This window comes from Ostrea edulis, chromosome 6 (assembly GCF_947568905.1).
Source record: "Ostrea edulis chromosome 6, xbOstEdul1.1, whole genome shotgun sequence".
Lineage (NCBI taxonomy): Eukaryota > Metazoa > Mollusca > Bivalvia > Ostreida > Ostreidae > Ostrea > Ostrea edulis.
The window spans coordinates 78774279-78787648 of NC_079169.1; the positions used below are offsets into that span (position 1 = coordinate 78774279).

Genomic DNA, 13370 nt, shown 5'->3' on the forward strand with positions numbered 1-13370 from the left:
GAAGGAAATTGTCATTTTGATTGAAAATGGACTATTTTGCAACAGTCATTTTCTACTGTGGCCAGAATCAAACAACAATGTGGAACTTTCATTACATTACTTTTCATATGTTGCTGTCTCTTTAATTTTTGCCCTGTTGTTGGGGGTGTTTTCTAGAAACTAAATAAAATTTCCTTACCTTTAAGAAATTATAATGTTACCCAAAGTTATTTTCGCCATTTTTATGACTATTTACAATTATGATTAGTTAATTCATGTATACAATTATTTCATCAAGATCTTAAAATTCTAAATAATTTGGACAAGATCGTCATAATTCTTTGGTTAATTAACCTGTCTATTGATATGCACCATTAGTTCATCGGATTTATGAAAATGACGTATTCTTGATTACAGAAATCAGTGTGTATGTGTAGCTTTACAACAGCACTGTCATTAGTATTAAATTCTATATTTCTAATTAAGCTCTTATAGAATTCTACGCGAAACAGCATTTACCTTGTCTTGACTTGTTGTTTTGATATTTTGAAGATGAAGCACCATAGAGATCACTCTATTTTTTTCAGGGTGGATTTACAAGGAAATATTCGCTAAGTTCAAAGACTGGTACTTTACTTCCAGAATTCCCTAATGCTCAGTACCTCATATTACCACTGTCCATACCTAGAGAAAAGGTACATCTTTTGAATTCTCTACTTTTGCATTGGTGAAGGACATTCTCTACACAATGCATTATATATATGTGCTTATATATATATATATATATATATATATATATATATATATATATATATATATATATACATATGAGACTAATTATTGGTAGGATCAACACATTCAGGAAATATTGCTTAATCAAAGCACAGGGATCCAAAATACGATAATTCCTTTTCTTGGCAAAGTAAATAATGTTGATAAATCGAATATCCAAAAATTTACAATCACACAAAAAGATCAAAGATGTTAGTTTAGAAAAAGAAAAGAATAATGACGTATTACTTTGAGGTGCACATAAGTATTAGGATGAAGTGTAAGCACGTGCTGTCAGCGCATTGTGCAGAAAAAGATGTTTATTTCTTTATATATGTTTTGTATACTGACATGTTTACACGTATATTTCTCTATGCAATTCAATTCAGTTGCACGGAGGGACATTCAGACATTAATTTATTGCATGTAAACCCGTTTCATTGTAGTGTAATTTTTAACATAAATATTAATTACTCGTGCTGTGAACTGTTATGTCAAGTTAATTTTGCATGCCAGCGAAATTTATGTACGTTAATGTTGTGAGAGCTATTCAAAGTGATATATTTTATTACTTTTGTTGAACTGTTTATTGAATCTCTGATAAACTGTGCTCCGAGGTCTGTGTTATTAATTGATACCAAATCCTATCCTATTCTTCTCCAACTTTTCTACTCACAGAATTCAGTCCTGAGTAAACAAAAGTCTATTTGTTCAAGGGTAGCCGTTGAACAAGCTATAAAAGGAAAAATGTATCATTTAGAAATTTATCAACTTGGCTGGAGTTTACTGTGGGGAGAATGTCATTCCACACAGCGAGACCGACACGTTTATTTTTCACTGAAACACAATGAAATACTTCGCTCCAAGATAATATTCGAACAGATTTCTAAACGCTTTTGTATGCTTTGTGTATTTTTCAGTTCTTTCATTTCGTTGATATAATTATCTTGATAATCATTTTCCTGTACCCTAGAAGTAGGTTATAAATATATGTAGCTATGTTTAATGAAAAATTCGAGCTAATGAAATGTGAAATTATAAACACGTTTTCATTAAGCAGTTAGAAAACAAGTGTTGATCAATAAAGAATTTTGCTTTGTAGGTAGAAACCTTTGTGATGATGTACAAAACTCATTGTCAATGTATTCTCGATACTGCGATCAACGCCAATTTTGAAGAGGTATGTTGTCTATTACGAGTGCCCATGATATAAAAATATATCTTTAAAATCTCACACCTTAGAACTGTGGGACCTTTATTATAATCATAATTCTGCTTTGATCTGAGGGAATGTATCTTTTGAAAGCAGTGTGTTTGGGAAAACAGAAGAACATTAGTTATCATTAGTAGTCACTTAGAAGGTCCAAATGCAAGCGGTCTAGGTTTCTGCGACGGTGACTTTGATGTAGGCATTATCAGGCTATCGCCAGCCTTAAGCTCTCTGAATGAATTACACTTTCAAGGTATCAACTGCCTATTATGCGGGATTAATTCTGGTAAACACAATTATACAAATGGATTTCAATACAAGACCATCTTCTGAAGTTTTAAACCCAAAGGAATTCTTGAAAGTGAAATTCATTTTGATTACCGAAAACAATCGGCGGATTCAAACTCCTGTTAAGCTACTTTCATGTTTGTTTGGCATGTAATTTGCTATAAAAAAAGAAACTTTCGAACTTCATTACCATGATATGGCAAAATGACTGGTTGAGTTTGCAAGTGTTGTTTCTGTATGTGAAGAAGATACTCTTGTACATGTCTTAGGTCACAAAGGGAAAATGCATACAATTTCCATCTTTTGTCTGATGGTTGTAGTTTATTTATCAGTTGCGTATTGTACAAATGTTTTCTCTCAACCTCAAGTCACAGATGGCGAAATAATATTACTGAAAGATAAGAACACCAATTAATAAAAAGAGCCTCTCAGAATCAGATATTGCTGTTCACAAAAATTTGGTTTTATTTTCTTGCTCGTATCGAAAATTTGATTAAATGTTTCGTAAATTTAATTTTGAGCCAACCACAGATCATTAATACAACAGATCACGTGATGACGTTATCAGGATTAACTCGAGATCAATAAAGAAGTATTGATAAAGTCGGTACAAAATCGAGAAATCCAAACATGAGTTTTGCAGGCTTTCTCGATACTGGCACAATTAAACAATAATCTGTAGTCAAATATTCGACATTTTATCAGTGAAAATTTTCATTAGTTCATGTTAAGGTATCGCGATGCAACAAAGTGGGTATCCTGACCCACATAAAGAAAAGTATGGAAAACGAACAATTTGCTTCGCCCAATTTTCTGCAACAGATTTCCTTTAACAGCATATGATCACCACCATGGTCATTGGTTTAAAACAAAGTTTAATTGTGTTTCCGTGTGTCATGCCAAGTAAGGGGTTATATGCTGACCAAAACGTGTATCTTTCAGAAATAAACATATTCTAATAAATGACCCATAGATCGAAATTTGTCGTGTATTATATACATTCTTAGAACATCTATATATACTGGCAGTGTTACCACACAACCAGAGGAACACTAACTGGTCGCACTAGTATTTTTCTGTGTACTAAGTAACTGCTTGTTATTGTTTTCACTGTCCTTTCTTGACTTCTGATCTATATCTATTATTTCATAGAAAACACTAGGTCCTCTCAAGCAATTGTTTGAAAACTATTACTCGTATTCTTTTCATGTCAGTCGATTTCACATAAACATTGAAAACTCTAATAGATAAATCAAGACTTTCGACAGACCGCTTAATTCCCTTCTGGAAGGATAACTTTATCAAAGGGAATCCAGATATTGTGAATGAAGTGATTGTCAGGCCTTAATCCCGACATTATAAGCCGGAGTTTTACAGCCTCCCCGGGCAGGTTTGGGGTTTTAGTAAATCCAGCTCATTGTGAGCTACACCTGCGGTGCCACTGTTGAAAGTGTTGCATTCGTGAGTCATTGGTCCGTTGAAGTTATTTGAAGAATTAAATTAAACAATAGCTTATAGAAAATAAAAACATGTCTAACATTCCATAACTCTGAATTATTAATGGGTCCAATATATTGGAGATTGCAAAGGCATCTTAGATATACACAATATGTGGACTGTTTTATATTTTGTCCCATACACCTGTGGAATATTTGAACTAATAGATTCTGGAACCCTTTTGGGACATCTGTAGTGGAAAAACACCCCGTCCTAATATTTGACGAAGTCATGAATATACAGATGTACTTTGTATTTTAGATAAAGAAACACTTTTAGTTCACCTTTATGTGGTTCCTTATCTGTGAGAGGAAGATTTGAAGACATCGATACAAATTCTTCTGAGTGCAATGTGCAATACTACAGGTTTCTTCAGCCCTCGTATTGAAATATATTCGCTTTTTGACGGTTAATATGAGGTAGTGGTATTTGCATTTACTTCATATAAGCTCAGTCTATATGAATTTCCCCAACCAAAATGGCCTCTTTCGGCTCAAAAATTGATCTGTGATTATGGAGGTGTTTAGGCCCGATTACATACTCTCTAACCTTTCGAAGTTGGGATCATTTTTGTATTGAAAAATGCCGACGGAAATTGATAAAGGAGTTGTAAATTTTCATAAAACAAAGATCAAATATGATAATAAGCTTAAATATTCTTTTGTCAATCACATCTAAAACACATTATTGGCAAGTCTGAAAATATAAGCCATGAATATTCGATAGCGACGAATCCTCCCAAAGTCTCGTGGATTACAGACATTTTATTGACCTATGACGCTGTCATTTATCATCTGTTGTGGCGTTTGACACTACAAGGTAACGTTCTATGAAAAAAGAAATTAAAAAAATCTTATGATAAGTTCATGAATGCATGTGCATGGCTATTTTTTTTCTATTGTATAAATTTGGTTTCACATGAAATGCTTACAGCAATAGGGCGAAAGGGGAAAACAACACGAAAATTGCCTAATATTAGAGACCTTATTAAGATGATTTCCTCCAAATGACAATATCAGTGAATATGAATGACGTTGTCGTGAATAAAAGATGACCATAAGCATGATGTACTGATAGAAGTTCTAAAACTTATGAGAAGGAAGACATTTTTATATCGTAACGTTTTCCCAATTATTTCAGATTCAGAACTTCTTGCTACATTTTTGGCAAGGTCTCCCCGAGCACCTGCTGCCTTTGGTAGAAAATGAGGTTATCGTGGACATCATCTGTGTTTGTGACAGTATTCTGTACAAGGTGAGACAACCTCTTATACTCTGTTCGTATCAGCTTTGTTCTAGAATAAAATAGCATGACATTGCCACAGCTGCAATTTTTGTGTAGAGTTTCACCATGCCTGTTCTGAACTAAATTGTCAACATGTATGCATGTACATACCACATATCTTTCGTTGTTTTATAGGTATTGACAGAGGTCCTAATTCCAGCGACAATGCAAGAAATGCCAGAAACGTAAGATTTTTTAAAACAGTAAAAATTCTAGTGATATTGTCAGTCGTAGATGAATGCATTTCGATACATTCAATTTCACTTCACATAGGTTGCTGTGTGATATACGTAATTTCTCCAAACATTGGGAGAACTGGGTGTCCACTTCGCTAGAAAATCTACCAGAGCCTCTCTCACAGAGCAAACTTCCGGTCGCAAGAAGATTTGCACAAGCAATGAAAAGACAAACTTCATTTTTACATCTTGCACAGGTAATTAACGCGATATTCTATCGTAAGGCAAATATGTACATGTACCACTTTTTACATTTATCACCAATCATGTCAACAGTGCTAAGATCACTGGAATTATCAATTGATGGAAATTGGAATTGATGTCTTACTTTGTAGACGGCACGTCCAGTGCTCTATGACGCACAAATGGTCAACCAGATGATTGCTGATGTAGACAGCATTGATCTGAATAGTATAGGCACGCATGCACTTCACAATACCAACGACGGTGGAGAATCGGATTTGGAACTCAATGCAGAATGTAAATGGGTTTTTTAAAAATCCGAAATAGATGGGTGGACTACTTAATAAAGTCATTAGATTAAACCATTATTATTTTGTAAATTTTGAATACCGGCGCATTATCTTGCAATATATGATAATTATTTCTACCCGAGGCTTATATTTTGTATTCTAACTTTGTGCTTCAGTTTTGAGGGAATTTAAAGAAATACTTCGGAAGCAGGCCACTGTGGAGTCGTTCACAGAGTGGTTAGATAGTGTGGTGGAAAACAAAGTCATAAAGGTAGGAAGTCAATGAAATGTTTTATAGAAATACTCTGGAATCTTGTTAGAATACAGGTTGTAAACATGCATGCATACAATGACAATCAGCATGCTGAATTTGCAGATACATGTCTAACTCGTGTATTTTCAACAACAAAATTTTGTTCATATGAATTAAGACACCTTTAGAATATCAAGATGTTTTAAAGCACTGAATAAGCATTTTAAATGTGATAGGTTTATAAATTATGTACGTTTTATTTCTAGCCGAGTAAACAAAATGGTCGATCCTTCAAGAAGAGGGCTTCAGCCTTCCTACTGAATTGGTCGTTCTTTGGAGCAAGAGTGATGCATAATCTTACCTTGAACAACGCCAAAGCGTTTGGTAAGGCAAACACAAAGAGTCTAAACTTCAGATAAATTTCTAAATTCAAGATAACGAGAACGCTGTACATGTATATGGTGTCAATTCTCAGAAACATTGTAACTAAAACACTACAATTGCATGCATCAGGGTTCATAATTCAGAGAGGTTGTGTAAGCACTTCTTTTAAACGTGCTTTTGTTTTTGTTATCAAACCTATATATATATATATATATATATATATATATATATGATATATGATATATATATATATATGATATATATATATATATATATATATATATGAACTTCGAATGAATGGGACAAACAAACATGTTATTTATGATTAAAGATTCAAGTATATTCATTTTTACTTAATAATAGGTTCCTTTCATTTAATTCGGATGCTTCTGGACGAATATGTCTTGCTAGCTGTGGAGACGCAATTACATGTAGAGAAGGAAACCGAGATTCAGTCTCTGTTAGAGAAACACATGAAAACAGGTAATTCTACACTGCTCCTATCATCTTAAGGTGTTCATATTATCTTAAAGTGCACTAGATCTCTATAATCTTGGTATCAATTAAAAGGTTTTGAGAAATGAGAAAGATTCGCCAAAAAATATTATTCGTTGGGGGCAGGGGAAGTGTAATCTCTGTAAACATCTTTGAATCTATTTCGAAATACAAAGGAAGTCCTTCGTAAAAAGTAGCATGAAGCCATTGTTATCAAATTGAAATCAAGAAATGGGAAGGCTGACAAAAGGATAGGCGAAATTAATATTTTATTTTCTATTTCTTGTTTGGTGTTTGTTGTTGTTTGTTTGCCATCAGCAGACAGCTCGCGAAAACATACAAAAGTGCAAAAAGTTCACAGTGCTTAACCTTAACAAACATCTGAAACTATTAGCTGTTGTAAACTGTATCATGATTTTGATATGAAATTCATTAATTTCTAACATTGATAATTTAAATGAATTGGATGTTCTATTCTCTTACAGAAGATGGCAGTTCTCGTCCAATTCTTTCTTCACAATCCAGTAGCTGCTTTCTTGCCACGAAAAGAGACACTTTGAATTCTAGGAACTTTAATAATAACACTGTTAAGCACGAGTTTTACGGACAGCCATCACCTACCGGCCATAATACATTCACTCACGAGAAGGAGCCGTCCTTTAACATGTCCAGTCACATTAACAATATGGCTGTTATGGCCCAGGTAATGAGTTTCCACTCTATACTGTATACATATCGCAAGACAATTTTATTAAAATGATGAAAATTATCGAACATTGGTTTTAATTTGCAAATATTTCCATATATACTTTGAAAAGCATTTCGCAGCTTTAAAGACATACCGAAATGTATCATTTCAGAGTGTTCGAGGAAACCCACAGCCAAATCGCTCATCTCCAATCATTTTCAATCCGATTCCACAGCAACTTAGAAATAGTGTTATAAGCTATCCCGGATCTACACAGCCATCTTTAGTAGCACCTGCTCCATTTAGCTACATCGGTAAGTATTGGGTATGACCGAGCTGGTCCCAGACTCATAGAAGCCTTTATCTCATTGAATTGCATACCACTATGATCACTAATTTATTCATTCGGTATATTAAGCAAATAATTGATGTCCGAGGTGTAAGATTGAATTCTAATTTTCTTGATTATGATACAGTGTTACTCTTGTTGCAATATTGAAACAGACACAATTTATGCTATTCAGTTATTCTGTAATGGAAATGTAATATTTCTATAATGAAATGTACTTTTTCTATATTGAAATGTATTTACGGTTTTGTTTTGCATTAAGGACAAGGAGAATACCAGACTGGTTCGCCATATAGTTTTGGTAGCTATGGGCCGCATTACCCGAGTGCCTTCCGAACACACCCATCTATGAATCATTCACCATATTCCAGTGTGAAAAATGATCTGGAACCAAGTTATCATCATGACTCTCAATACACCAGTGCGGACTTCTATAATCCGAATTACACCAGTTTGTCTCAGCCGACCTTCGGGTCTCCATCTGTCTATAGTCAAGGGACTAGTGCATTCAACGTGGTGCCCACTAACCAAGCGTTTAGTGGATTGTCTTACTCTGGATCAGGTATAAAAAAATTTCTCTCAGATAATTTATAATCTTTAATTCTTTCCCCTTACAATAAATATGCATACATTATTTTTATGCCCCCGAGATCGAAGATCGGGGGGGGGGGGGATAATGTTTTTGTACTGTCTGTCATTCTGTAATTCTGTCTGAAACTTTAACCTTGCTAATAACTCCTGAACAGTAAGTGCTAGAGCTTTGATATTTCACATGAGTGTTCTTTGTGACAAGACCTTTCCATGGATACCAAAATTGTGACCTTGTGACATAGACTTTGGAGTTTGACCTACTTTTAAAAAAAATTGAAATTGGTTATAGGTTCTAAATGGTAAATATTAGAGCTTTCATATTGCACATGAGCATTTCTTGTGACAAGATCTTTCTACTGGTATTAAGATATTTGCCCTTGTGACCTTGGCCACCTTTGGAATTTGGCCATTATCAGGGGCATTTGTATTTCACAAACACATCTTGTTTTACTTTCAATATACATATGTCGTGAATGTCAGGGACTTTTTCAAATGATTGTTCACATGTATTTCATACGCCTATTCAATGATAAATCTTTTGTTTGTGTATTTATATTTCAAATATATTTTCCTTATTTTCACTAGCGTTTATCTCTTTGTCAAAAAGTTTTGCATGCTTTTGAAATACAAAACTGAAGTGTATAGCTAATTTCAATTCACACTTTTCGCGGGTTTTTATTTCCTATAATAGATATATTGTCATAAAAAAAATTTGAACTACTAGTAGACGAAGTCTAGTCACGATGTTTAAAAATATTTCGGACTAATTTTCTGAATAGTCTTTGTGAATTTTGTATGGGCTAAGTGATAAAATTATTCCAAAACTGCTACTATCTTTTGTTATCGCTATCAATTTGTTCAACCATGCAAATTCTAGATACTGTGTACACAGTTGCCCCTATTTTTCGTGAAACAATGTTTGATGAATTTAGATCTGGGCGAAATAATTTTCCAATGCACATAGGTAAAAATAACACCGGACGAAAATTTTCCTGTAATTAGAAAATGATTTGTGAAATTTATTTTCACTCTTTGTTAGTTATCGCCCCTTTCTTTCTAGATTTCTTCAGCAGTGGCTATAATCCGCCGTCGAAGCCACATGTCGAGCACGTGTCCGTGATACAGCAGCGCTACCCTGACGATCCACTGAACATCCTAGACAAACCAATCCGACCGAAAGATGGCGCTTACAACACTAGTCCAGCCAGCTGTCACAGTCCGCCTCGTCCTGGGGGTAAGACCTGGAAAACAAATCTTCTATCCACTAAACACTCATACCAAATGTATGGATAACCGAAATGTTCATATATAAGTTCAAAGTGCAATTTCAAATTACTTTTGTTTTACATAGCACATAAAATAAAGTTAAATACATCAGTGCATGTTTTAGGCATGTCAAACGTTGCAATATTTAATTTTTTTTCCCATTCGTATGGTATAAGTTTTCATTTGTATACTATTTTTTCATTTATATTGTATGATTTTTTATTTGTATTGTATTGTATATTTTCCATTTGTGTTTTATAATTTTCATCTGCATTCTATATTTTCCATTTGTGTTGTATAATTTTATATATATATTTATATTGTACATTTTCCATTTGTTTTGTAAAATTTTTTATTTGTATTGTATCCGAAGAGTTGTTTATTTTGATCTATAATGAAGGATTCCATTTGCCAAATTTTAGCCTGTGTCGTGTTGAAAATGAGCAAGATATTCCGTATGCTTTTTATCCCGTAGGGATCCGGGTTAAAATAGGTCCTCAGTGTCACTTACTTGTTGTAAGAAGAGACTAAATGGGGAGGTCCTTCGGATGAGACCACAAAAACTGAGGCTCCATGTCACAGCTCTTGTGGCAGGATAAAAATCCCTCCCTGCTCGAAGCAATAAACTCCGAGTATAGGCCTAAATGTTGCAGCCCTTCTTCGGTAATGGTGACGTCTTCGTATGAGTGAAAAATTCTCGGGAGAGACGTTAAACAATATACAACCAACCAACTGTATGCTTTATGAAACCACAAGATAAACTGGGTTTTTTTTTTATTTCCGTGCAGGACTAGCTAAACATGAGGTTGATAAGCGAGGGAAAGTTCTGTAAAATTTACAATTATGTATAGGTAAACAGTAGTGATGAAATATATATCCTATGGCTTGATAATCGAACCATGATCTACGTCAGTGAAATCCTTTGTAACAATTCAAAATAAACAATATTTCATGTACAATACAAATGGAAAACTATACAATACAAATGAAAAATTGTACAATTTAATGGAAATTATACAATACAAATGAAAAATTATACAATATAAATATTAAGTTATACAATACAAATGGAAAATATCAAATATTGCAACGTTTGACACGCCATAGCTAAACTGATATTCCCTATGTGTTTGTTTATAATTTGACTTGTTTAAACCCTTGGTTATAGTATTATTTTGCATTTAGTGTTTTCATTCATTTTGCAGTGCATCATGACTTTGGTGACGACATCATAAGTATGGCTGTAAATGGAATGATAACGAGTGACCATGACCTTTCCCAGGCATACAATGACCCAGGACCTTTGCCCTCAATAAACACAGTGTTTATGACGTAATCCATGGCTATTCTTCAAAAAAACCTTATCACACTTTGTGGCATTCTAGAATGAAATGGAAGCGCAATAAGAATATACAGTGATTACATTTTTGTGACTGTGCAATGACTTTCGGTATTTTACCATAAATCCTAGAGGGTTTAGCATCATTTTACTACTTGGATGAGATTCATTCATTGCTTTATTAAACTGAATGAACAAATCATAAAAACCGTGTCAATACATGTATTTTTAATTCACCAAGGGTACAATAGACAGACAATATATACCAATTGCTGGAGCAGATCTGAATTGTAAATACGAATTACTTTGAACTGTATTTGTAGTGCTATATCAAGTCCTACTATATAAATGTCAGTAGGTTATGTACTTAGAGTTAGTTGGTTAGATTATTTCAAGTGCCTGATAGTTCTGCAGCCATATCAAACTTGCATTTTTCCATAATATGTATTCATTGGTTTTCATCCATGTCATATGTTACGGAGCGTTACTGTCTTGAATCTGTTCATCGCCATTCATATATTATGAACAGAACACAGATTTTGTGATTTTGAATATATTGTGTTTGTGATTACTGCATAGAATTTCGACTCATTAATGTGCAATTCACAACGAGCTTACACGATCAAATCAAGCTTGCCTTTTGTATATTGACTTTATAATTAAACATCTGTATGTTCTCACCCACTTTCATAGGCTTTAGATGATATAATCTATCAAATGATATTCTAAAAGTTTAGTGGAAATGGATTATAAATGGTATGCAATATGTATTATTTTGCAATGTAATTCGTAGACATAGAGAATTTCATTTATGATTGTTTTTCATTTTCCTTTTGTTCCCATACTTGCCATGACAATATAATAGTCAATTATTATACAAATCCATATCAATATTGTTGCCTTTTGTTACATTTTCGGAAGACAGTTGTCTTAAGGATTCTATATTTAACCTTGAAATGTAAATAAAAGTGGTTTACAAAGAACTTCTTTAGTATTAGAATTATGACCCCTGGGTCGAGGCCTCTGCTGGTGGACTGTTAGTCCCCGAGGGTCTCTACAGCCCAGTAGCTAAGAACTTCGTTACTAGCTTGAAAATACGGATGTATATTTAATAACTGTTATAAAGTTTAGAAATTCATTTCAAAATTAAGGACTATCTCCCTCGCGCATAGCTCTTATCCTTAGACGAATTTGACTCCACTTTTTTTGGCACACGGTTTTTCCCTATAATAGCTCTTAAACTGCATTGTTATTTCGGATTTCAAACATTTCGGTTGAGCATCACTGAAGAGACATCATCTGCCGAAATGCGCATCTGGTGCATCAAAATTGGTACCGTGTAAGTTTTACATTATGACCCCTGGGTCGAGGCCTCTGCTGGTGGACTGTTAGTCCCCGAGGGTCTCTACAGCCAAGTAGCTAAGTACTTATTTACGAGCATCATTAAAGAGACATTATTTGTCGAAATGCGCATCTGGTGCATCAAAATTGGTACCGTATAAGTTTTACATCTAGTGATCACTAATGCTAAAAATTACTTTGTTAAACACCACTCTGATTCTACGCACAAGTATTAAGAAGTTGAAATAAAAAACATGCTAGAGTTCCTTATTGACAATATCTTTGTGGTCTTTGGTGATCAGGTCTTCCAACAGTCTGTCGGAATTCCCATGAGCATGAATTGTGCTCCTTTGTTAGCTGACCTGGTTTTATATTCATATGAAACATAATTTTTTCAGAAACTTCTACGCGAGAAGAAAAAATCTCTTGTTGTGGCCTTCAATTCGACATTTAGATATATCGACGACGTTTTATCCATTGACAATAATAATTTTAATTCATATGTCGATTCGATATATCCCCAAGAGCTCGAAATAAAAGAGCACAGAGTCGTCCATTTCTGCTTCATACTTAGATATTTTATTGAAAGTAAATATTAACTGCAAACTAACAACTCAACTTTATGACAAACGGGATGATTTCAGCTTATCCATCGTCAACTTCCCATATTTTTGTAGCAATATTCCAATATTACCTGCATATAGAGTTTATATCTCTCAACTGATTCGATACACAAGAGCTTGTTCTGCGTATGGTCAGTTTTTGAATCGAGGTAAGCTACTGAAAAACAAGTTGATGGTACAGGAGTTTCAACGTTATAACGATTTAGTTTGCCAATACAACCTATCATAGGGTCAAATATTGTCTAACGTGTTTCATACCGATTGTTAGTCCGTTCTTGGCACACTGATTTTGACTACGGATAA

General features: G+C 34.0%; 1 protein-coding gene across 3 annotated transcripts in view; it reads left to right on the forward strand.

Moving 5' to 3' along the window:
* LOC125646870 (DNA-binding protein RFX6-like) overlaps positions 1–12086 on the forward strand; it is a 36843-nt gene extending 24757 nt beyond the window's left edge. For all 3 annotated transcript variants that reach the window (XM_048873463.2, XM_048873460.2, XM_048873462.2), the window contains exons 7-20: positions 567–674; positions 1853–1930; positions 4886–4999; positions 5165–5214; positions 5303–5462; positions 5601–5745; positions 5915–6009; positions 6258–6375; positions 6739–6858; positions 7356–7573; positions 7731–7872; positions 8170–8469; positions 9559–9732; positions 10970–12086. In XM_048873463.2, coding sequence (XP_048729420.1) covers positions 567–674; positions 1853–1930; positions 4886–4999; positions 5165–5214; positions 5303–5462; positions 5601–5745; positions 5915–6009; positions 6258–6375; positions 6739–6858; positions 7356–7573; positions 7731–7872; positions 8170–8469; positions 9559–9732; positions 10970–11100 — 1953 coding nt within the window. In that variant the 3' untranslated portion in view covers positions 11101–12086. The remainder of the gene's footprint in view (positions 1–566; positions 675–1852; positions 1931–4885; positions 5000–5164; positions 5215–5302; positions 5463–5600; positions 5746–5914; positions 6010–6257; positions 6376–6738; positions 6859–7355; positions 7574–7730; positions 7873–8169; positions 8470–9558; positions 9733–10969) is intronic.
* The last annotated feature ends 1284 nt before the right edge of the window (positions 12087–13370 follow it).